Source organism: Dinoponera quadriceps, unplaced genomic scaffold, assembly GCF_001313825.1.
Source record: "Dinoponera quadriceps isolate SergipeBrazil2010 unplaced genomic scaffold, ASM131382v1 scaffold533, whole genome shotgun sequence".
In the NCBI taxonomy this organism is placed as follows: Eukaryota; Metazoa; Arthropoda; class Insecta; order Hymenoptera; family Formicidae; genus Dinoponera; species Dinoponera quadriceps.
In genome coordinates, this window is record NW_014554780.1 from 540132 (window position 1) to 566327 (window position 26196).

At 42.3% G+C, this 26196-nt stretch overlaps 4 protein-coding genes and 1 long non-coding RNA gene across 7 annotated transcripts in view; 3 read left to right on the plus strand and 2 right to left on the minus strand.

The window, feature by feature from the left end:
- Positions 1–10766, plus strand: part of LOC106741815 (ABC transporter G family member 23) — a 61830-nt gene extending 51064 nt beyond the window's left edge. For all 3 annotated transcript variants that reach the window (XM_014614175.1, XM_014614176.1, XM_014614180.1), the window contains 10 exons: positions 459–552; positions 1601–1765; positions 2814–2948; positions 3871–4022; positions 4376–4583; positions 4809–4986; positions 5452–5638; positions 5845–6110; positions 6791–6877; positions 8793–10766. In XM_014614175.1, coding sequence (XP_014469661.1) covers positions 459–552; positions 1601–1765; positions 2814–2948; positions 3871–4022; positions 4376–4583; positions 4809–4986; positions 5452–5638; positions 5845–6110; positions 6791–6877; positions 8793–9007 — 1687 coding nt within the window. In that variant the 3' untranslated portion in view covers positions 9008–10766. The remainder of the gene's footprint in view (positions 1–458; positions 553–1600; positions 1766–2813; positions 2949–3870; positions 4023–4375; positions 4584–4808; positions 4987–5451; positions 5639–5844; positions 6111–6790; positions 6878–8792) is intronic.
- A 1031-nt stretch (positions 10767–11797) lies between these two features.
- On the minus strand, positions 11798–15925 carry LOC106741817 (alpha-tocopherol transfer protein). Its single transcript, XM_014614182.1, has 6 exons — positions 15853–15925; positions 15009–15556; positions 13673–13832; positions 12932–13037; positions 12442–12811; positions 11798–12298 (listed from the first exon to the last, which is right to left on the minus strand). The coding sequence occupies exons 2-6, from the start codon at positions 15184–15186 to the stop codon at positions 12213–12215; spliced, it is 900 nt and encodes a 299-aa protein (XP_014469668.1). The 5' UTR covers positions 15187–15556; positions 15853–15925; the 3' UTR covers positions 11798–12212.
- Positions 15795–18513, plus strand: LOC106741816 (cytochrome P450 6j1-like). Its single transcript, XM_014614181.1, has one exon. The coding sequence runs from the start codon at positions 15833–15835 to the stop codon at positions 17339–17341; it is 1509 nt and encodes a 502-aa protein (XP_014469667.1). The 5' UTR covers positions 15795–15832; the 3' UTR covers positions 17342–18513.
- A 535-nt stretch (positions 18514–19048) lies between these two features.
- Positions 19049–24770, minus strand: LOC106741859 (cholesterol 7-desaturase). The gene is made up of 5 exons (XM_014614255.1): positions 22762–24770; positions 22112–22290; positions 21690–21853; positions 20987–21165; positions 19049–19735 (listed from the first exon to the last, which is right to left on the minus strand). The coding sequence occupies exons 1-5, from the start codon at positions 22846–22848 to the stop codon at positions 19049–19051; spliced, it is 1296 nt and encodes a 431-aa protein (XP_014469741.1). The 5' UTR covers positions 22849–24770.
- Positions 21089–22850, plus strand: LOC106741860. Its single transcript, XR_001374216.1, has 3 exons — positions 21089–21273; positions 21360–21704; positions 22567–22850. It is a non-coding gene; the product is annotated as an uncharacterized LOC106741860 (long non-coding RNA).
- Positions 24771–26196: the final 1426 nt, after the last annotated feature.

The window sequence follows — 26196 nt, forward strand, 5'->3', positions numbered from 1 at the left end:
CGATGTATTTTTCCCGTTTTGATGATACGCAGATTCAAAACACCAGAAAGTCCCGCACAATTCGACGGCGCGGAATTTGTAAGATCTCGAGATCTCGCATCAATAATACATGAACTCGACGAACGTGCGCGTTTTATCCTAGTCACGTCGCGAATGAGGTTCGAGGGGATCCTCTCGTTTTATGTCTAATCCATCGCACCTCATCGTCGTGTGACTCAGAGAGGAAACATTTACGCGCAGCGCTTCTATGCGTTTGCCTCGGTGCCTCGTTTATAATTATGCATCTAAACACATTCTACGTAATGCCCTTGCAGCTCTATACATTCCTCCCTTATTCTTTCCGAAGAATCATATCCTCGGCACGAACGAAAATATAAGAGGAATATCGAGAGAATAAATTAAAACGAAAGACGTCGTGCGACTAAATCGAAAACATACTCTCTACTTTTATTTTGTAGCATATGGAACCACCTAGTTCAAATCACCAAAGACGGTAACAAGACGGTCATCATAACGACGCACTACATCGAGGAGGCTCGACAAGCGCACACGGTAATATCATACAGAAAAAAAAAACACTAGAGAAGCTGGAAAAGATAGCTTTCTATAGTGTTCTATAATGTTAGTAGTAAGTTAGTAGTAGTAAAATATCTTGTGTTAAAAAAGGTCCATCCAAATTTTTATATTACTTTAACACGGGGAATATGTTAGAAAATACACGAATATATTAAACTAATATATTCACATCTTGTTAAATATTACTTTTTAACATATTCACCTTGCTAAAAAAAGAACACACAAATTTGGGTGGACCGTTTGTAACACAAAATTTTTTACTATAGTGTCAGTGATGAAAAAGGATAAAAGAAACAGTAAGGAATAATTTCGTGGATAGATGGTTTCTCGTTCAATTAACCGATCAATTGCATCGACACTCGCGGTGTGGATTAGCTTCTATCCCGACTACGCGATTGAACTCCTAGGAGTAGGACCGCCAGAGAGAAAGACTCCGAACGATTCCAATGTGCCATGTTAATGTCAAATCCGGCCGATGATTGACGCCGATTGCACGTTATTATCGCGCCATTGGATCGACCATTCCGCATATGCGTTACGTCGCGCGCGTAAATTACAGTGACCCGCCTCTCTCGGAGATCGCTCTCGATTTTTTGCCAATTGATCTGTTTATCTGACGATGGTCGCAGCGCGGCGTTGCGGCCGGAATAATATCTCGGAATTAGTCTCTAATCTGTCTCGATCGATTCGCGGAGAAGAGATTTATTTATTTATTCGTTATCCACACACACGTGTACACACGTCCTTTCAGTGGAAAATTCACGCGCGAATTGGTCCTTCCAAGGAAGGAGAGATAAGCTTAGGAATTATATAAACTAATGTTTCCACGGGGGGATAAAAAGTTGCGGTAATGTTTGGTGGCAGGATTTGTGCCTGCGCGCGTTAAATGCGTTATAAATCCATACTTGTTAAGATACACTTGAAGATACGGCTTTCTAGACTTACACAAGTGTTCCAAGTATCAAAGTGTCAGGGAGCCGATTGAAGATAACGAAAATACAGTGAGAAACAATTTCGTCGGCAGATCGGTCTGATGAGGAGCGGCCGATTGTTGGCCGAGGAGGCGCCTAGGACTCTCTTATCAATGTACAACTGCGCCTCTCTCGAAGAGGTCTTCTTGAAGCTGTCCCGGAAGCAAGGACAATATGCTCAGCCGACGGAGCTCAACATCTCGAACAATATCAGCTTGGTGAGCCGGAACACTCGAGGAGCCTTCGTGGTTCCCTCGGACTAACTACTTTGTCACTTGTACTTTGCCTCTGCATGCTTTCTGTCTCGGACAATTTTCACGCAAATTCGACGTCCACGAGTTCGGCACGTTGCACAGTGTAAGAGGGAAAGCACGATCCACGATCCGAGTATCACTTTAGTCGTGTATACGCAATAGTGCGTTATCGTCTGTTTGCATCGTTCGCATGTACGTTATCGCGCTCGTCGTCGCAATTGCCGATTTGTACTTTCGAATTTCCCAAGGTAGTCGTATAGCATAAAATGCGTTCTTAAAGATTCGTTGAAATTTGCATTATCTATAACATATATAGTGTGACCTAATTATTGTAATTAGAAAACGACCGGTCATTCGAAAGCTGAGATATTCGCAATTAAAAACACTTTTTATACATGTTAAAACAGGTCAAAATATTTTAATATGTCACACGTTACACGCATGCTGTTTATACAGATTACATTACTTGTACGAGCTAATTATACTATTATACGAAAAGAATTTTCAATTCGTATAATTAAATCAACATCAGATTAAAATTCGTTGACGAGGAAATAAGGTTTATGTTAATGTTAGACTTTGGCAGTAGGTAACAAATTTTAGAAATATTCGAACCGTCTTATCGATTTTATACACTACTTCCTGTATCTCGATCCCTCGTGTTTTTTTCTTTCGATATATATTGAATTTCGCAATCTGTCTTTGTCTCCTATTTGGAAATTCGTACCTTCTATTCTCGAGCTTTCCCGTTTCATCACTATACTGCATATGACATCGGTGTCGAACGTTGCGTCGTTCATACTTTTTGGCACAGCTAATCGGTCGCCACGACAGGCTAATCGACAGGTGGCAACATTTAGGCGAAGAAAGGAAAATATATTACATTCACTTTATATCGTGTTTCGCCTCACGGCGAATTTCGCTGTCAGATCTGCGTCAAGTTTAGACCACCACACCTCTTTTCGCCACCGGCGAAACGCTTCTTTTCCCCTTTATTTTTTTTTGCACACAGGCTTCTTTAAACTGGGGCAAGAAAGACGAGCCGGTGTACGTGACGGAGGAATCCGGCGTGGTCGGTCTCAACTTCCATCAAAGCAAAGAGGTCCTGATCCATGACTCCACCAACGGAATAGCCAATCATTATGATGTAAGAGAGATTACTTGCCCGCCCGCATCGCGGATGTTAATTTGTACAAATATTTACGGCCTTCATTAGCAGTGTGTGACAGCCCATACGATGTCCGTCGCAAATCAATGCGGCTTATATTTACGCATGCACTAAGTTAACAATGTATCGCTGTGTAAGAATGGAGATTTCACACTCACTGTTCGTCGAAATTCATCGATGTCCGTCCGGCCTGCGTCCCGGACTGGTCGTCATTCCGCGCCCGAAAGTCCAGTCCCGCGTTAACTACAACGGAATATACAAACTAAACCTGCGACAAAAAAAGAGATCGAAATTCATTACCACACTGAGAAGAAATATCTGAAAAATGAAAAATATTTATTCGATGAGTATTAATATAACACATTTATTTAAATTTAAATTCTTTTAAATATGCCGCCGAAGACCGCGCGACATTGGCAATAACACACGACGATAGGACTATTTTGGGGAAATTTCGTACACACGCGCTTTTTTAGTTTTCCCGTAGCACGATGTACGTGTTTATGTGTACGTGTATGATTGTTTGGTCTTTTCAAAATACCAAGCCGAGTTTTCACTCAATAATTTAATGTTGATACATTGGAGATTAGAGAGAAGATATCATCGTATATAATTCGCATGTAATATGACAGTCACGTTAGATCGATAATTTCTTTCTTTGAGAGTGAAGAAATAAATAATACAATATTTTTAATAGCTTTTTCGGTAAATTACGAAGACGTATTTCGCGGAGAGAAGCGAGACGTTCGATTTTGACGACAGTGATCGATACCGGTAGTTGGAACTTGAATAACGTAGATACATGATAATGGTTCTATGTTCACTCATGAATAAATGAAAGGCGACACATGCCGTAAAATCAATCCTTGTCCAATGTGTACGACGGGTTTTTGCGAAACAGATAAATGGCAAGCCGCTGGCGGGTGCGAAGACCGGACCCGTCTTAGACTGTGACGATTGCGGTGATTTCACGGATTGTTACAAGATCACCAGCTGGGGCAAGATCAAGGCGCTTCTGCAGAAGAATTTTCTACGCATGTGGAGGAACATAGGGTACGTTGCTGACCGCGTGATTCATTCGAATCTCTCGCATTTTCTGACCCTCCACTAATTTCTGTCGTTTCTCTCTCTCTCTCTCTCTCTCTCTCTCTCTCTCTCTTACGGACAAATAAAATATAGACTATTACTACACTTTTCTCTTCTAAAAGTAATATATTATACAAACAGTGCGTCTAAATTGCCGGGATAACCTAATTTTTACAATCGATTTGACTTAACGACTATAACACAGAAAATTATGTGTTAAAACAGTCAACTAAAATGCTTAGCGTTCGTTATTCATATCCAGAATAGGGCCTCAGAATATTCGCTAATATATCACGCGTGCGACTATTGTCTGTGCGCAGTGTGATGCTGTTCATCTTCGCCTTGCCGGTGATGCAAGTGATCCTCTTCTGTCTGGCGATCGGACGAGACCCTACAGGGCTAAAGCTGGCCATAGTGAACCACGAGATGTTCTACGAGAACCTGACGTGCCCTATCTCGGAGAACTGCAGTTTCAGTTATCTCAGTTGTCGGTACCTCAAATTCCTGGATGACGAAACGATGGTGAAGGTACGTGCCTGGCGATCGTATAAAAGTATATTTATAATATATGTAAATTCAATATATATGAATAAATAATTTAGACATAATCTAATAAAAAAAAAATATTAAATCCACATTCTCTTTTTCTCTATTTATCTATCTATCTCTAAATTAAAAATTATAATTTGCGAGAAAATTATAAGTTGCGAGAGCAACTTTTCTTCGTCGTTCCTCTCACCCTTTCCATTACAGGTGTATTATCCGGATCCAGACTCGGCGATGGAAGCCGTGCGCAAAGGGGACGCTTGGGGCACTTTGTACTTTACGGAGAACTTCACGGATGCCCTCGTAGCTAGGATGGCTTTGGGAAAGGACTCCGACGACGAGACTCTCGATCAAAGCGAGATCAGAGTCTGGCTGGACATGTCTAGTGAGTGTTCGCGCCTGATCCCCTTTGGAAAACTTCTCTCGGCTAACAATTTAAAAAGCGCACGTTCGCCCCATGATTTAAAGCGCTTCTTTTTTCGAGCCACTCGATAACGAGGCGAAACATTTTATCTTATGCGTTTACTTGCTGCTTCCATCGAAATATCATTGACATACGCTTAAATAACGGTCGCGTATTGCGTCATTCGCAAGATATACTTCCCTTTCATTCGCAGCACGAGAAATAATTCTACTCGTTCAATTTCGCCCGTTTTTCCATTTTTTGCTTTTGACGTCAGTGATCGATACCGGTAGTTGGAACTTGAATATCGTAGACACACGATAGTAAATAACACTCTTTCTTTTTCACAATTCTATCAGAATATTTCCCTGTAACGCGATAATTAGCGCAACTTCTCTTCGCATGCGCGCGCTAATGGCGACTGGAATGCAATTCCCGCGATTTCAGATCAACAAATAGGCCTGATGCTGGCGAGAAACCTGCAGTATTCATACCGGGACTTCGCCAAGGATCTCCTGTCGTCCTGCGAGCAGAATTCGAAACTTGCCGACGTGCCGATTCAATTCAAGAAACCTATTTACGGCACCAACGAGCCCAGCTTTACGGACTTCGTCGCACCAGGTGTAATACTGACGTAAGTTCGCGCATTTCTCTTCTCGTTTCCCGAACTAAATTCCATGACATAACGCTCACGCCTATCGATCGTAGTCATCGATTTAAGCGCTCGATGATCTAATTATCCGATAACAATAATAATTAATGTGTATATTCTCGCTGGAGAGAAGCGTGACGAAAAAAAATCTCGAAGACAGTTTTTCTCAAAATTGTTTGTGTTCGCAGTATCGTTTTCTTCTTGGCGGTCGCGCTCACATCATCCGCGCTGATCATCGAGAGGATGGAGGGTCTGTTAGACCGGAGCTGGGTGGCTGGTGTATCGCCCGGCGAGATCTTGTTCTCCCACGTGGTCACGCAATTCGTGGTGATGTGCGGTCAGACCGCTCTCGTGTTGATTTTCATGATCCTCGTGTTCGGCGTCGAATGCAAAGGCGACATCGGATGGGTCATCATACTGACGATACTCCAAGGACTCTGCGGCATGTGCTTCGGTAAGGCGCTTGATTTCTCGCACTTACAGCTGATATAAAAAATATACAAATTCTCGGGATAGCCCGATTTTTATAATCAAGTCGACTCAACGACTACAACAAGGCAAAAAATTCTGGGTTAAAAACGATACATTGGAATTTGGTGTTACTTTAACACAGGGGGGAAATGTATTGAAAGTTACACAAATATGTGTTAAAAAATGTATACAAATATAACGTGTAGGAAACAAATATAAAACTAGCATAAAAAGTGACGTCGCGATTCCATAAGAAAACGTTCTTTTCGCTTTGGATTTCGCTTTGGTTTAAAATATAAAATGCGCGTTAATGAGTGTTGCAAAGTAAACTCATTATTATTTTTTATTACCATGCTGTATCTTTCGACGTTCATTGGCCGGCTAAGCCAATCTCGTGTACGTTAAACTTGAGCGGAATCTTCGCGGCCGGTTCGTCGTCCTCAACCAGTTTGTCGGGGATATCAGAGTTTCCTCTCGTAAAGACGACGTGATTTGTAAGAAACGCACGCAGTTCTCTCCCGGATTGCCGGCGGAAGAAAAAAACAAAAGATACGTGGATGATCGCCTCTCGTTTCTTTCTTTTTTTTTTTTTACACAACCCGACAAAAGGGAGACGTGTACTAACGCAACGGTCTGTTATTCGAATGTTTTTCCTTTTTCCAGGGTTCGTGATTTCAGCGATTTGCGAACTCGAAAGGAATGCCATCCAGCTGGCCCTGGGCAGTTTCTACCCCACTCTCCTTCTCAGCGGTACGTATACAGCTCTCATCCGAGAGATATAATCATACTTGGGATCCCTCGAAATGTCTTTTATTTACAACCGCAATTAAATTTACGAGTGTTAGTAAAATGTACAGATGAGTGAGAGAGAGAGGGAGAGAAAGAGAGAGAGAGAGAGAGAGAGTGTGTGTATGTGTATGAGGGAGAGAGAGAATGTCATGTGAGAGGGGAAGAGAGAAAGAGAGAGAGAGAGTATTCGTGTGAAAGGGGAAGGAGAGAGAGAAACGTGTGAGAGGGAGAGTGTGCACAAGAAAGAAGGGGGGGGGNACCTTCGCAAGGTTTCTCGTATCTAAAATACCGTTTCTCACTTCTTCCACCGGTTATTCGTTATCGGTGGGCACCGATAATGAAACTAACGAACGACGCGGTGTTTTAACATCGCCATGCTAAAGAGCCGTTAGTCATCGTTAGATTATACAGTCAAGCTTGTACCGCTCGTATCGCTATTACACTTAGGCGATCATTCCGATCTAAATATCATACGCAGGAATCCTTACCGTGATAAAAGTGAAAGTTGGTCATAGTCACACGTGCCGTAACCTAATTGACTCGTCGTACAAAGCGCCTGCCGAGTCTGCTAGAACGCTTCGAACTAAAGATGGCCGACTCCGATGTACGGAGACCGCCAAAATGGCCTGAGCATTTGGCGCTATCGAATCACGCCGGTTTTCATTCGCACGGCCGGTGAATCGATCGCTTTTCGATACGATATTATTAGATTTCGTTACTGGCCCTTACCTCAATCTCGCGATCTCGTAATCTCTGCTCCGGTTCTCGTTTCCAATGGTTAATTCATTAATTAGCTCGGAAAGATTTTTACTTCCCGCTGATAAAGACACGTTCGGTCATTCGGTTATCGACGATTGAAAACCGATTGATATCCAGCATCGTCGGTGAATTGTAATCGAATAAAAGTCCTTCTGATCCGCACACAATTGAGTCGAGAAATGTAAATTTGAGAACAAAACCGCCGGCCGATCCGCCTCTGCGCCGTGCGAGTTGCAAAATGGACGATTTCCCGATTTGTTTTTGACTCGTGCGCAACTTCAATTTATCGGTAGTGCCGGATGCGACTTGTAGCGGACGTTTCGGCCAATCAACGCAGTTAACCATGTTAGTCGCTCAGTCGAGACTCGAACCCTTCAGATGTCTCTTCGCATCATCGTCGGATAACTTCCTGCGGTTGTATCCCGAAGTTTAGCTCCAAAGTCCCCGCTACGAGCCGCCACTTTCCCAAGCCCAGATTCGCGATAATGGTATAACCGGACGAGTATTTGTTAAGTAACAACAGTACCTTCCTTACATACTCGATTATCGGAAGCTGATATTCTTTCAATATCGCCCATTCCTCCCAGCGGATTTTATAAACATTTTAACAATATTTTACAAATGTTCTTAAATTGTTGCTTGATAATGTAATATTCCTAAATATTGAGATCACAGTGAAGAAATATTATTTTTAATGTTTGAGTGAAATGTTGCTAACAACGACGTTATATACAACATTAAGAACTATATATTTGGAAACGTGTTACGTGTTATAAAATATCATTATAAGTAACATTATCTTAATGATTTTCTGCTTATCGGGCCGCTTTGAGATCCTCTTAGTTGACGTGCGAATTCGATACTCCAAGTGTCAAACATTCATTGAGTACTTGAATAACCTTTTCAGAGACGAGAGAGTGAAAGAAAAATACAGATCGTTCGCAAGTGACAAACATAAGTGTCCAAATTAACAAGATAAATTGTAACAAAGTAAGATAACCGATGAGTAAATACAGAAGCATAATAATGAACAGATCGTTGACTTGGAGGACGCCCCGGTTACCGTTAAACTTTCCTATACCGAATTCGGCCGACTAACGACGACGCCTTGTTACAGGTGTGATCTGGCCGGTGGAGGGTATGCCGACCATCCTGCGGTATATCTCGCAAGGCTTGCCACTGACGATGGCGACCACCGCTCTGCGGTCGATGTTGACCCGCGGCTGGACCATCACGGAGCCGAACGTCTACAACGGCTACATCTCCACCATCATCTGGATCGTCGTGTTCCTCACGATAAGTCTGCTGGTGCTCAAGTTCAAGCGCGGCTAAGAGCCTCGACGAGCGCGTCGTTCCACGGCAATCCCGGACTTACTCTCGGTGTACAGTGCCTTGCGAACGTTTACCGCGAAAGGGAGAGAGAGTGTTGACGGGAGAATGCTGAATCAGGGTCGAGGGGGATGAATCGGGGATCAGACGTGTTGACGCGTCGCGTCCGAACAGGACCGTCGATGGGACGACACACCTGGCAATGAACACCTCGCGTCCCCACCTGGACGACCCTTTCGTGGAGGTCTTCTATGTCCGCCTGCGTTGTAGACACTCCCGCGAGGGAGCTTCACTACCTGGGAGGAGATCCTTCTATCACCCGAGAGAAGAAACTCTTCCAACAACTGGAGAAAGGCTTTCTTCAATTCTCGGGAACAAGTCTCGATTCTGCCCCTGGTTCTGGTATAAGCATCAAGAAGAACCTTCCCCAACTGTGGTCATCGGATCAATCACACGTCCGGCTGGGGACATACCCAGGTTCTCAGATTCGGCAAATCGACTCCGGGTGTCGACGTGCCGCTGATACGATCTCGCAGCATTCTCCGCGAATGAACCTCCGATATGTGATGCTCCCGTGCGCTTAATGTGCTTGTAAAGCTTACACGTGTCGTATGTATGTATGTATGTACGTGTGTATGTGTGTGTATGTGTGCAATGGGACTCGATCAAGTGCGCGTGAGTGCGTCTGTTTATAGAGATCTATTCTGACTCCTCTAAAATAGCGCGAACGGCTGAGGACACACCGCCAGGATTATCCGCAGCGCGAACCGATCGTCTCGTGAGGAATAAAGGGGATAAGGAACCGCGGATTCTATTTTCGGCCTGATTTAACTTTTTCAAAATTACGAGAAGAGAACCGAAATATCTCGACCATAAATGGTGTCTCTAGTGAGCCGAATTATGCTTCCCCGATTAAATCCTGATTCATCACTCATGTTCAACACGTTGAATGCCGGGCTGACTTTCATCGGTTATGCAAAAGCTTAACTGATAGTTGAAATATTAAAAGTTCATTATATAAATGCAATTCGAGATGCATACGTATCTTTTATCTCCGTTTCGTTGACTGACTACAAATAATTTGGTAGATGCAATTATTTATTCTTTTACATATAACTTAATGAGATACGATGATATCACAGTGCCAGTCACCGCTCACTAAATACTGACTAATAATAATATCACATTAATATGATAATTTCTTACACAACTTTCACGTACAACAGATTTTATATAACATATATTTCGTTGAGTCGGAAATTATAATACTGATGTAATGCTACTCTCATGCCCGTTTCTACCATTATTATACCTGATTAATTACGATTTAGATGTAACCGACGATCAAATCAACGAAATTGACCGATCGTTTTGATCAATTTAGCTAACTCGCCGATGCGATTGGTCAATGCCATTGAGTCAATCGTCGATTAGATTTAAATTATGCTAGGTAGAAACGGACATTAGTATGTACTCGCTGACTATCATGAGACATTCAACGTGTTGTTTTCTTTCTTTTTTTTTTTCTTTTGAGGAGAATCACTATCTTCTAAAATTATGCCACGGTTTATCGCTACAGTTTTCGCGTTGATAAGGAAACACGTATGGAGAGAAATATTTTGTTGGCATGGTAAATTTGTCAGTTATGTTGTCAGTTATACTTGGCAGTAACTAACAAATCTGCTGTGCCAGCAAAATATTTTCCTCCGTGGCGACACACCACCGGAAGACAGTGCTTCCCCCCTCCCCCTTCTCCTCTCTCTCTCTCTCTCTCTTTGTCTTAATTGTTCATTCATATGGGAATAGGATTAGAAAGTTAATAAAATTACGCGTTTCCAAACTGCACCGCGGAGATAGGGAAATAAATATTGTAATCGTCGGATTATCTCTCGAAATCGCGGAGGATATCATGAGAGACGATTATCTCGTCGCGCGTATCTGCCCGTCTGTGTCCGCAGTGCGTACGATCAGCGCGTCGTGATCTCCTTAGTGACGATCGCCCGCGAATGATTAACGACGAAACAACACCTCTATGAAGCCAGTTGCAAAGGTTCGATATGGTGGAGGTGAGGACTGCTGAAAGGCAAGAAAAGAAACAGTCGTTCCGGTCTTTTTTTTTTTTCCATCGGGATCGTAGCTAGTAATAAGTTTCCAAGATGATAGTTGATATAGCTGGTTATAATACCGTAGCGCAATTTTACTTGCCCATGACTTTAAGCGTACGTTCTAATTTAACTAGTTAGAGATCGGAGGTAGGAAGCGATGAGCGGCGACCGGAGGGCGCGGCGCCGTCCCCGGCCCCGCTTCTCGCGGCCGAATATTATACATATACGAAACAAAAAAAGGATGCGTTTTATCTACCGTATATTTTATACACAGTGCGACGATTTGTAAGTGATAGCGCGGAGTGACGACGCGCGTCAGTGAGTGCCGCTCGTCTCGCTCGGCGAACTTAGGAGAAAAACGCGCAAACGATAGAAACAAAAAATAGAGAGAGAGGCGCACGGGTGGGTGAGGGGAGGAGGCGGGATGGGAGTTTTGCATGATGTGACCGCAGAAAGGACTGTTGCGGAGACTTGTGCGTTGTCAACGGACAATTTTCATCCGTCGCATCTTGTACGTACGCGATACGAGCCCGCGTGAGCACGAATCTTCGTTCGCCCGTCGCGAACAAAATCATTGCAAAATACTGCACGCCATCGAGCGATCATCGATAAGCGTAAACGAGATGACGTTTTCGGAGGACGATGCGTCGAGTAGGAGGCATCATCGGTGCAGGAAAACTTGACAACGTGTGTAAAAATGTGTATATTTTATTTTACTTACATAAAAATGGGACCCAAAAACTCTCGCGTGTGTGTGTATCTTTCTTTTTAAAAATGTTTTATGCATCCTACGATATCCTTATGATAATGTATAATAGCACCACTTTCATCTTATTGCTTTAATAATTTCTATCCTTCGTCGCTCCGCGCACGAACACGAAATTAATTTCGACTTAAGGCTCCTGTGCATTTCCTCGTCATCGCATTTCCTCCAATCACTGAGCGCTCACTGAACTACTTTCTTTCTCCAAATCGAAACAATATTGTTATCCTTACGTTGTTGATGTTGCATCTTTTCTACCATATGTCATGCCGGATGTTATTCCGTGCAGCGACAACATCGTTAAAAGTTACAGAATAGACCCCCAAGAGCCACAATCGACTTACTTCGCGCTCTCGGAAAGCATCTTGTACTTTTCGTCATTGGCGAGCCAGTCGCGATTCTCTATGGCCATTTTCTTCCAGTATTCTGCAAGGATTTACGCGCGATTATGTCTATTTCGCACCTGAATTATCATCATTCCTGACCGACTCACAATTATTGTCTATATATATTTACACGGAAAATATTCTTCGTTCGCTGTTTCAATCGTGAAACTACCACAATCGTACCTTTCAATTCCTGCAGTGAACAGTCGGTACCGCCGTACTCGGTCGGTAAGATCTCCGTTGGCAGCTCCCTGCAGCTGTTCCTCACGCCCTGCCTGGAGATGTACAACCTCTGCTTCAGCTTCGCGTTCATGAATTGCTTGAAGATCGACAGGACTACGTCGACGTAGATCGGCACGTTGATGAAGTTGATTGACTGAATCCTGATGGGGCAGCAGCCCTGCCACGAATGCACCAGACTCTTTATGACGTTGGGCCGCAATTGAAGGGCGTGACCGAAACGGACGCCCTGCATGTCTATGATCGCGAAGACTCCACGCAATGATCCCGACACGTGACTCCTCGAACTCAAGTCGAACACTATCATGCAGACCTGAGAAGAAGGAATTAGAACAGCACTTAAGTATCCAGAAGACATCCTATATTCTAGACGTCTTTTAGATATATATCTAAAATGTCTTTTGAAAATTCATGCTGCCTGGACTGTCGATACCTTCAGTACGTCCGATATCTGCTGCTTGTACGGGTCGTGCAGAGTCGGCCGCACGATGATGACCATCCTCTCCTGATTGTCCAGCTTCCGCAACGGCAAGAATACTCTAACAGGTAAAAAGTGAAGTAAAATGAGTACCCTTCGAACGAATCGACATATATCGCGTTTAAAGTTAATAAGGAAGTCGCAGTTGATTACTAGGATCAACGAGAGCCGCCCGGTTCAATCATTTATCAATTATGCGAGCACTTAAGACACTTAATTATTATTCAGGCCAGTCACGATTTAATATCAATGCAAGAGCACGATTAACCCTCGAGTCACGAGATTGATGCGGATCGAACCCGATTCGTAGAAGCGTTTTCTATGTTTTCCAACTAATTTTCTTGACCAGATATACCTGTTATTCTCAGAATAAATTGGAATATATTTAAAGATAAATGAAATGTAGGAATGTAGGATATGTAAATCTTTGAAATGTTACACTTCACAAGCGCACGTACACGTGAGCATTAAAAAATGGATCCAGGTCGGATCCGATCCAATTTTATTATTCAAGGATTAACAACCTTTTTAATCACGGAGTCGGAGCGGTTAACATTGAGCATGCACGTGTGATTCTCACAATTGCGTACTCGCAAAAGAGATAGAGAGGGAGAGAAAGAGAGAGAAAGAGAGAGAGAGAGAGAGAGGGACAGAGAAAGCGTCCGTGCGATAATTACGCTGCTAGATGATCGTTACCCCAAATCAAACATCTGTTGTAGTTCCGGCAGAAACGGATCCTTGTTTGCGAACCATTCCGGCAGATCGGATCGTTGCTGGTGATAGTTTCGCATTTTGGCCTTGGCTTTCTCGATGTCGAATTTGCAAGCGCGCAGAAACCGTAAGATGAAGAACTCATCTGTGAATGAACGAATGTTCCCCCGAGTGCAGGGTTACAATCGGGAAGACATTCCGCCTCCGTAGCGTCTTTTCGAGCAAGGACCTTTGCTACCGATGGTAGAAATATGGCGGTAAAAAAGAAACATTTGGGTGAATGCAGATTTTTGTAGAAAAAAATATTCAGAAACGGTGCTTCGAGAGAAAAATTCACCTCGTCGTTAGAAAGTGAAACAAACCTATTTTTTGTTCTGCATATTTTACGCATTATATATGCCATGTACTTTACATGTCTAAACAGTATATGCTCGTTCACCTTTCAAATACCTTCAAATACGTTCACTTTCGCTCGTTCACTTATCAAATAATTTGCTGGTTGCATTAAAAATACCTCGTTATCTTTATTTAATTAATTTATTATTTTGCCGAACTGTCACACGACATATTGCCAATGTTAAATTATCAGATATAACGATTTGTAGTAACTCATTCGAATCTCTCGGAATATACAAACAAGAAAAATAATAACGACAACAATAATCAGTCAGAGTTATTCTAAGAAAGTCGTTGATATTAACTGCGTCCTTATAACCCAGTAAGCAAGAAATTAAATGAAATCAATCTTTTGAAACATTTTGCATGGATTTAATAAACATTCTGACATAATATTTTATGAATGTCTCTAAACTTCTTTCTTGATAATGTTAATATTCCTAAATATTAACATTATAATGTAGAAATGTTATTTTTAACGTTTAGGTCAAATATTATTATTAAATGATAAAATGACCGTGTTGTATACAACATTAAGAACTACATATTTGAAAACGTGTTATAAAATATCATCATAATAATAACGTTCTGTTAACGATATCTTGCTTACCGGGAAATAATTGTAAAAATAAAAGTACCCTGGCCAGGTAATAAAACTGCAAACGTACAACACAATAAAAAGATGAAGGTCAATGTAAAGTCTACGATCATTAGCATAACCGGGATGCAATCATTGTTTGCTAATGTTAGATTTGCAAGAGTCATTATATCTTTAAAAGAAGAAACTGCGTCTCTTGAAGCAAGCGCGAAAATAGTTGATAATTCGTGATGCGGTGGGCGCTCCAGTGTCAATAAAACCGGCTATGATTTCAACTGGCGCGCGACTCTGAAGCGTCATCGGTTAGCGAGGCAACGTTGCTATTACCCGTGCGCGAGCACATGTTGTCGTTCTCCAAGAGCCAACGTCTGATCTCTGCGACCGCGTTCGCCCTGCCTTCGTCGGTCTCGTTCAGGTACTTGGCCGCGTACTCTTTTTCCTCGCTCGTCAGCTGCCGCACGACATCATCATCTTCGTATCGAGACTCCGTCATATCGGCGAGCATCGTCACTGTGTTCGAGTTTGGCTTCACCACCTGTTGAAGCCTATTCAAGCTCCTATATACAATTAACAGGAGAAGACGACGCACACAACTGACATACAGTAACACATCACCGGCGACGACGATGCGCTACTGATCGTTCGCGCTCTTTGAAACAACCTCTCGAGCTAAAGATATCGCCCTGGAACCCGCACGACCTCTGTAGGCCGATCCACGTATGATCGTCGCTTACGAAATCCAGTCGCTGATTATTTATCAGTGTTTATCGCTGAAGTTGAGAGAAAGAAAGAAATGCGTCCGTCACCTCTCGGTATAACGCGTCCTTTATTTGCTTTTTCCAGAACCGCATCATCATTCTCTGCTCCTTCGGCAGCTGTAATTAAATGTAGGATTAGGTTTCATCTCAAAGTTGGACCGCTGTTTCTCAGATGTTTATGAGGTCACAGATCACATTCAGATGTTAATGAGACCAATACAAGGTTTCTCAAAGTTGTAAAAACAAGTTGATAAGAAAAGTGAATGTCGAAATGTGTTATAAAACATAGAGAAGCGGCGTATATATATAAGTTTCTTATCGTTAGAGAGTTAGTTAGGACTAACTGTTTGAAGAATATAAGTGGTATATAATTGGTCATAAGACGCGGCCGCGATGGTGATTATATTACTCACCTTTGTCATCGGAAGTATCGTAGCGGCATATTTTTATCTGACTAGAAATTACAACTACTGGCGTGACCGTAACATTCCGTATGCGAAGGGCGCACTTCCAGGATTCGGGCATACGTTGTCGCTGCTTTTAATGCGAACAACTCTGGCCGATCTCATTCAACGGATCTGCGATCCTCATCCGGATCGCAGTATGGTAGGTTTCTACCATCAGACGACGCCTGCGTTGGTGATTCGCGAGCCGAAACTGGTGAAAACTGTCCTGCAGACCGACTTCGCGAGTTTCTCCAAGAACTTATGGCAAATCGATCCTCACCTGGACTGTCTGCATACCGCGAACCCTTTTTTTACCTGCGGCGATACATGGTTGATAGGCAGGAAACAATTGGGTCTCGCGTTTACTACCAGAACCTTGAAAATCTTTTTCAACTGCATTCAACAGATGTGCAACAATATCGAAAATTATCTGAACGACGAGCTGAAGGCGAATAATAACACGATGGAACTCGAGCTAAATAGTTTGGCCTGCAGATATACTACTTCAGTGGCGTCTTTTATCAGTTTCAGTGAAAATGTGAACTTCATAGACAACTCGGACTCGACATCGCTGGTCAAGATAGCCGAGTCGATGCTCGGGAAGAGTTTCATCTCTACGTTAAGGCAGACTTTGTGTTTCTACTTTTACTATTTCAAACAAATACTAGGAATATCATATGTACCCTCAAAGGTTGACAACTTATTTTGTAACGTCGTAAAAGAGATCATGCACAATAGACAACAGGAGAAGAATACGCGTAAATTTGACATTTTGCAACTAATGTTAAGTCTGAGAGAAACCGAGGGACTTGACGACAATACGATCATTTCTTACGTTTTCGTTTTCTATCTCAATATCCATGAGACGTCGAGTATAACACTAGGCTTCACGGGCTATCAAATTGCACGTCATCCACATGTTCAGCAGAAACTCCGCGACGAAGTGAAGACTGTGCTCGCAAAGTACGATAATCAGTTGACCTATTACGCGCTGAAAGAAATGACGTACATGGAGCAAGTGATCAATGAATCGCAAAGACTCTACCCTACCCTGTTCTGCTTGAGCAAAATATGCACTAAGGAGTTCAAACTGACGGGTTCGGATGGGCTCAGCTGCTGCGTACATCCCGGAACAGAGGTCTTCATAAATGTCTACGAAATGCACAGAAACCCGAAGTACTGGTCCAATCCGAATGTCTTTGATCCTGATCGATTCGCCTCGGATAGGAAGATGGAGATCGAGAAATACAGTTTCCTGCCGTTTAGCAAGGGTCGGAGGATCTGCATAGCCATGAGACTGGCTATGTTGCAGACGAAGGCTTATTTGGTCATGATCATGAAGAATTACACTCTGGAGTTATCGCCTAAGACGCCGAAGGAGCCTTTAAAGATTATGCCAGGCAGGGTTCTGACGACACCTATTAGTGATTTATGGGTTCATCTTAAGCCTCTTTAATTCGTTGTAGTAGGGAATATTGTGAAAAAGAATGAATAGATAATAATAAGATATTGCAAAATATTGTAGATAAGTTTGAAGAGATGGACATTTTTCTAAATGATGAACGTTACAAAATGATGAAAAATTATAAAAATTATTCGACTAGTTGAGATATGTGATCGATATTATAATGCAACATGAACTTTGAGTTACTTTCACCTATTGCAGAAAAAACATGACATAATTAAATATGTGTGACTTTATATACGAATTAACATATATTTACAATTAGCATTCTTAACCGTTAAATAATACATTAGAGTTAGTTACGCAACTTAAACACATATTATACATACGCATATGCACATGTCAGTGTGTACGTGTGTGTTTTATCGGATTTATAATTGTTATGTCTAGTTTTATCGGATTTATAATTGTTATGTCTAGTTTTATCGGATTTATAATTATTATGTATAGCTTTTATCATTGTAGCTTTATCAAGAGTGCATTAATAGAACGAAAGAATAGAGATAAATTGAGAAAGATAGAAATATATTAAGATATAAATATTACTGATATCAGTGAATACAGATCTTGCAATTCCTTACTTTTACTTGTTATTAACACATCTCTTGTTTATATTTGCAAAAATGAAACAATCTGCGAACGTCAGTGAGAAGGAGTAATTATATAATAGCGCTTAAGCTGAAAGATTTAACAACCACATTTTCATACTATCGCAAGTAAGAAGTAATGTTAGTTTAAAGTAACAAGAGTATTCGTTTCGATCCCAGGAAATATCAACTAACAGTAACATAACATCAATGTTAGAATTTCCCACACATTAATGTAACTTTTACATAACACACGCGCTATATCGCATTTATATTGTTGAGTGGGAAAATTACAACATATCGATATTATTACTGTTAGACAATATTTGCTGATAAGTCATGATAAATGGCATCGATGTCATAAGTCATGATAAGCAAATATTTACAGAGTGTCTGTCGCTGTCTTGTCCGTCAGATACTTTAGGTAGTTTAGGTTAATATGAAAAAAATCTACAAGTATATAACAGCGGTTATATCTATCAACAAATACCAATATGAACCTGGAACTTCAAATTTTAAATCTGTCGCTAAGTACAGCAGCCACCATATACTTGTAAATTAAGCTATTCTGAATAAAAAAGTTCTTTACTGTTTTGCGAATAAACACAAGTTTTTTAGTTGTTAATTAAAAAAGCCTCTGTCTTTATACACACACACATATATATATATATATATATATATATAGAGCAAAATCAAGTTTCTTATGTGATTATAATTAAAACATAGACGGATATTCCACGCGGCAAAAAGTGACTGTGAAAATTGCAGAGTCCTAGAAAGCAAAGTCCTAGCAGGAATTTTATCTCTAACAATATTTACATGTTTGCGAAAGGAAATGTTTTTTACATTGAATAACCTGAACGTTCCTGCCGACAAACATTTTGCATAATTGTTCTATAATTGCGAACGCAAAGGCAAACATATAGACCGTATGCATCGGCTGACCGCGATATCAGAATCTTCCAAGGCATTATTTCAGTTTCAGAAAGCACGATGCGCAATTACGAAGTTACATAAAATAAAGTTACCTATGTGTGTACGTGTTGTGTATGTGTACGTGTGCGTATGTGCGTGTGCACATGTGTGTACGTATATGAGGAACGTAACATTACTACCACTGCAAGTTATTCGTGGCCGTCTGATAAGTCGGACTGTTGGCCGAGTAGAACTGCGAATACCAGCGACGGTACGCCAGGATAGTACGATCCTCGCGCACCAAAGTCGGCTGTCGCTCGTACTTCTTGTGGTTCCAAATCGCGATGTCTCGCTCGAACATCAGGCATTCTCCCAAGAACACCATGGTAGCGTAGGGCGCTAACCACGGCGGTGAGAATATCTGATGGGTGACTCGCTGCAGCAGCGGCTCCAGCGGCGTGACAGTCTGCAGTATGCACATAGGTCCGAAGGACGTATTGATCATCATCTCAACATAGCCCGGGCCGATCTGCTCGACGCTCACATTTAATCCGAGGACGGTGAATCGCTCGAACAAAATCAGGCTATGGTGCAGCTGTATGCCGGCCTTGTGCTTCGCCCTCTTCTCGGTAATCTCAAGGTGGTTCCCATCGCCGCTCGATATCGCATGAATCGATGAACCGTTCAGCTTGATCTGCACCTCCGTGTCCGCGTCCATGTCCACGTCCGCGTCCGTCTCCGAAGATTTGTACGAGCACTGCGGTCGCCACAGCGCGTTGGTCCACGAGTGCCGAGCCAGCCAGGATATGTTGTCGGTAAGGAACATCGCCGGGCCATGCACCGCGCTGAGATGCGCGTAATCGGCCCCGTTCTCCGCTATGTCCTGTGTAATGCGCTGGGTGTTAAAACATTTACTTCGTCTAGGTCTAGAGGGAGGGGAGTTACGTTTAGAATTTACGCACAGCTAACCGATTGAACAAATCCATCCTTTACTTGATAACTGATGATCGACCAATTAAATGTCATTTTCAGTCATTTTCAAGTTTCAGTCATTTTCAAGCTAGCCTTTATGTTTATTTCGTGTCGCTACTCAAGTCTTTTGGCAAGTAATAAGTACGCTTCGGCTTTGATTTACCTTCACGTGCGAAAATCTGAAAGGAAGACTGATAGCTTTCCATCGTATTCATCATGGAGGCTGCAATCAAGGAGGCTGATATCCATTGCAGTTATGCCATGCCCGAATTAGTAACTGCTAGTTATGATGTGGTCGAACTGACACCGTGTACGACAGCGTAATAGCAGTCTGAGAACACGTAAAGTCACATCAACACGTAATCGAGACGAGATACAACATCGAAATATTGACGGAGGACATTCATCGTCTCTCTCTAATCGTGATGAAATTATGATGCGTGTGTGGAGCAAATTAAAATAATATTCCATTCTCTCTGATAAATTAATGTGTGAAACCATTCATCGCAATTGCAGTTCAGGAAGATTGGTTAATTTAAGGCAAACAAATTACATATACAGAATATTCCATTTTAAATGACGCCCTCAAATATCTCTTGAACAGTGCATTTCGGAGAAAAATGTTTCGTACAAAAGTTATAGAAGGGGAACATAAAGTAGTGTCATTGGTTTGACTTTTGATAGTCTTTTGAAAGTTACATGAAGGTCACCTTCAATTTTTTTAATGGAAACTCCTACTTTTTATTGCGTATTTTTATAGCTTACTTCGAGAGCTTTACAAAACACTGTAATAAAACGTTTTTGCATTAAGTACTTTTCGAGTTGTAAGGCTTGAAATTTGCAATACCGCCGGTACCCTTATATATATATATATATAAATTGAGACATAATCAACATCAGAGAGAAACGCATTGGAATCATTTTCAGTTGGTCCACCGATCTATCAAGTTTCATCAGGATCGTTGGAGAGAACGGTTTGCGAATGTTCTTCGCGACTGCGAATTCGAAACGAAGGTTTGAATCGGTAGAAAGTGATAACAGTTGCCTCGTCGGGCGATCGTGCGGCACGATCGATGTATCCTTGATTCTAGTTTCCATGATAATTACATAGATGGTGTGACGGAGGAACGCACATTATATTAAAAAATCGCGATCGACGTACTTGCACGTGACATGTTATCAGGAACTCATTGCGTCCTTGGAAACGCCATTTCCCGTTGGCAATGCACATCTGTGGCTGCGGCCGCCAGTCAGGTTCGGCTGATTCAGCGTGATACCAGACGAAAATAAGATGGTTCACTTCGCAGGACTTCCATGCCCTCGTTCGCGCGATGTGCGGCACTGTGCACGTACAAAAGGAGAAAAAGTAATACACGACGTATGCGAGGAGTGATTGCATCAGTAAGAACGCATCAATGATCGTGTTTCGTTTTATTTCTATGATATAATGTGAGAAATATTTGTTATTGATAATTTAGAATTAAATTATATTCTGGAAAATTATTGATTACATCCATTAAGTTTAACTCTTTCAGTTCCAGGAGCTGCTTGTTGAAAGGTATACATTTCTTGATATACAGAAAACAGACGACGATGGATAATAAATAAGCGATCAATAAATCGACACGCAACTTGTCGAACTACAATCCGTGGAAAACGCCCGATCCAGGTGTAAATATTTTCGTCGCATGCGATCGGCAAGTATTTCAAAGGTACAAACAGCTATCGCGGATGAAGGAATGTAGTTTTAGGGCGCAAAAACACCACTCGAACGTCCCATTCAAGGCAGCAAGCTCTGGGACCGAAAGAGTAAATATCGTGTGACGAGAATACGAGAATACATATAGGGGAGATTTAATCAATACCCTTTTCTGCATAAGGTATGCTATCGCAGTAACCATCTGCCCGAAATGACCAACTATGAAACGGACATTCCAGGCATTCTCCTCTCACGCGACCACCCTCGGCCATGTTTGCTCCTAAATGCGGACAGTACGCATCCAAAATGTTGACAACATCTTTTTCGGTCCTTCAACAAGTTGACGAAATATTATATAATTATGATATGCGGGTTATTTTATTTGAAATATCGAAGTCACATATTTTCGAAAATTGTAAAAGCAAGGTCTTCGTTTCTTGTTTTAACATGTAATTGTGTCAGCTTTTACTTCTTATTGAAGATGTTTGTTACACTTTTTTCCTATACGACCTCTTTTAATCGCGACAACGCAGTCGAACGCAGTCGAACTTTACCTGCTTGTCGAAAAAGTTCTGCATTCTGACGTACCTGAACACCGCGAAATTCTCTCCGAGAGCAGACACGTGCTTCACTTGACCTCTTTTTATCTGCGAACTTTCCAACAGGGCGAACCATCCATTTGGATAGACCGGCGGTAATTTGCCCACTTTTCGATTTTTCGGTCCTAAGCCGCCGTTCCTGTGCGACTTACCCTCATCTCTCATGTCCTTTAACATAAGCGTTGAAGCTATTCTTTTTTTCTGTATAAACCTGAAGACGCAAATACCCGAGCAGAAATCTAGGAAATCGTTGATTTAATCCCAATTTTTTAATCTTACAACTCAATGCGAGATGATGATGGCGAAACGAGTGTTTTATGTCCTCCATATTTATAAAATAAAATCAATCACATTTAATGGCCGCAAATTTACCGAAGAAGCGCAAATTAATTAATCCAGTTTGCATATTCGTCATTAACCAAAGCATTTATTCGTAATTGGTAGGTCAAGATCCAGCGAGAAACGAACGTCGAATAGACGTCAAATCGACATTGAATTAATGTCGATTCATTTTTTGCCGAGTCGCGGACAATTCAACCGGCTACGGTGAGCGTTAATCAATGATGGGCGTTAATTTAGCGGCCTTTTAATTATCACTCGACTCAAGTTTCAGTTGCACGAGACTACTGTGCTACTCACTCTGACCCAGTTGAATTTGAAGAAGTACGCCATGTAGATGAAAAAGGCCAACAGGGTGGCCGCGATCCCGACGTACCATCCGAACATCGTCTTCTTCTTCTTATTCTTCTTCTCTTCCGGTGTGGCTTTCTCTCGACGGTTTTCTCAACGTATCTCTCTCGATAGTCTCTGCCTCGCGGACAGGTGGAGGCAGGACGCGCCTCGCGAGTCCTCGCTCGTTTGCGTGCGTACGGCAAGGGTTCGCGCGTAAAAAGAGCGCGCGAGATAAACGTGGAACGAGATTGTGGAGCGTGTGCAAAACAAAACGGCCAGAAGTGAGGAGAGACGGCGAGGAAGGAGTGCGGCGACGAGAGAAGTCGGAGACAGGGTTAAAAAGAGGGAGGGAAAAAGAGAGAGAGAGAGAGAACCGAGCACGACGGGAGGAAGGGTGAAGAATGAAGAAGAAGGGGAGAAGAAGAGCTACCGGCGAAGAAGAAGAAGAAGAAGAAGACACATGAGCGCAAGCCTTCGCCGGGGTATGGGACAAAAAAGGGCTAGGAGGACTCCCGACGAGGACAGGACAGGACAAGGACGAGAGCCTGATGAACAAAAGGGAGAGCGGGAGGGCGAAGAAGAGGGAGAGAGAGAGAGAGGGAGGAAGAGAAAGAGAAAGGGAACGCGAGAGCAAAAGAAGAGAGAGCGCACGATACAGATAGTATGTAACGCACGTGCGTGTGCGTCAGCTTACACGAGGAGAGACCTACAGGTACGGAGGGATAAGGACGAGCGACGTGGACTGGTGAGAACAGCGGCGGATCGAAAAATATAACCACGACGCGATCGGCCGAGGTGTGAGAGTGAGATAACGTTGAACGCGCGAGACGGGCCGGGTAGAACTCGAATGAGCAAGCAAAGGCAAAAGAGAGAAGATTAGGGCTCGGAGGAAGAGGATTCGCATGGAAGGAAGAGACGATCTGCATGGAGTTTTCGGGCAACTGAAACGCACGGGAGGTCCTCCCGCGGTTTATATACGCGCCGCTGGATCGCCCCTTGTCGCCTCTGTCGACCGATCGAATCTATCGAAATGCGCGTTTTTTCGAACCGCCGCGCGCGCTTCTCGTCTCTGGTCGCGCTTCGTGTCGCCTCGCGATCGGCTCTCTTTCCCTCTCCCTCTCTCTTTCTCTCCCTTTCTCCCTCGCTCCGGCGGCTCGCCGGCGTGTCACGTAAACGGTCACCAGCCGATTATGTATGCTCGGCGTCGGAGACGAGCGGCCTGTAATATCCCGTGCCACCTATCATAGGATCTAAAAGCGCGCGGCGGCTCCTCTTCTTCGTGCACTCCCCGTCCTCTCTGTTCCTCCTTCTTCCCATCCACTTTTCGCTCGTCTTCTTCTCCGGTCGGTCCGACCGACCGATCACCGTGTCTCCTTTTATCGAGGCTGTATATCGATCTGCTCGACGCTGCCACGGCTCGTACGCACGTTCATCCGTACGCTTCGTCTGTCCGCTTAACATATCTCTGCTCTAGCTGAGGATTCGCATTTATATTCCGACATACCCGGCCTCCGTTCTGAACGACAATGTAAATAGTGCGAGCGCGCTCTTCCTCCGTTGCAGCTTGGAGATGTATTTTTCCGGAGCGGAAGGCTCCCTCCGATGTCGGAGGCTATAGACGCGCTTTTGTAATTTGAGGCTCCGGTTTCCTCGCCGCTAGCTATTTTGATTAATGTCTGAGCGACAAGGCACGCAGTATCATAATATAATAAACACATAGTGCCACACTGTAATGCTTATGTGACGTTTTCTTCGAAAGAAACTCAGACCTTCTCGACGTGTCGCTTCTCTGTACCACCTATCTTCCTTCAGCATATTTCCTTGGCTGCACGCCCCGATACTTCTCGTCCACAACGATGTTCGCCCGCCAGACAGTCCCATCCGCAAAGGATTAACAATATTAGAAATAAAAGAAGCTTTATTCTTTGGCATAAATTGTGCAAATACACAAAAGTTTCTTAAAATAACTGTTTGTTCCGCGGAGCATCTTGAACATTATATATTTTTCTTGCCAAAATAATGATTTTTGCAGTCTTATAAATATTATAATGCATATATATTATAAGTAAAACATGAGTCTCGATAATATGGAACACGTATGATCCATACAACGTGAACGGAAAATTGTCAAAAACCAATTCGGCAGTGAACGTATTATCAATCAATATTTGATCTAACAATCGTTAGATCAAAAGCAAAATTTTCGGACTATTTTACAGGTCTGCTCTTGATCGACTGCATATTGTCATTTTACGGATTTATCTTCTTATTTAAAAATATTTCTTAAAAATTTAGGGGATTTCTTGTGTTCTTTCGCTTTTGACGTCATCACATAAGATGACTGTAGCGTGGGACCAGGCACTTTAAGGATTCGCTGATTCCTTTGATTATCCTCAATATACCAAACGTCGTCTCTGGATGATAATTCACATATTATGTGCGTAGATTTATAAGAAATCAAGCGCGAGAATGTGTCTCTAATAAATAAAAAAATATTACTTCCTCTGGAAAATATGGAGTACTTTAGGCGAGAAGACTGACGATACGCTAGCGATTCTCCGCTTGCTTTGCAATTTAAAAATTTACCGGCCCATTGTCTGACTTGACCATACCGAATACGTAATCTTGAAGCGGTAATCTCGTAATCTCAAACCGTGATAACGTACTGCGTCGTGTTGATATACACATACATATGTACGCGCGCAGGTAACGAATTAATTATTCAAACGCATAGTGAGACGAAACTCCGTGGCGCGAGATCGGCGGTATCGATAGCGGCCCTTGTAAATTCACTAAGGGTGAAATGGCACGTTTTTCCATTGACATCAACATACGTGCTTCTCTCGCCTGTTCCCGTCGATGTACGACTGGTTTCAACGATTCTTCGAAATTGAAATATATAAAAAGTCTTTTACCTGTAACAGTGACCTATTTCTAAACTATTTCTTTATTTGGAATTTCTTATCCGATACGATCAACAATCGTACAATTATTCCTTTTTTATGTAAAAATGATGACGTCAAAATGATGAGAAAATAATCGAAAAATTTTTTCAATTCTTTTTTATCTCATGAAGTAACAAAAACTCTCTATGTCATTTGGAATTTTGCGATACACCTCATAATTCTATCGTTTATTTCTTCACTCACTTTATAAAAAGGATTTAGTTGTTTTCTCTTATATCGCTTATCGTATCTTTTTCCACTTACTTAGTTTCCATATTTAAATTTTACCGTCACCTAACTTTGCCTATTTAATGCTATCGTTGCGCATTTTTGTATTTCAATACTCTCATGAATTAGAAAAATGTTATATTTTTCCTGTGTAGGATTTCACAGTTCTTAACCCTTAAAAGGATTTTACCTTGGGACAGAATAAATTCATTTATCTAACTATTTATCT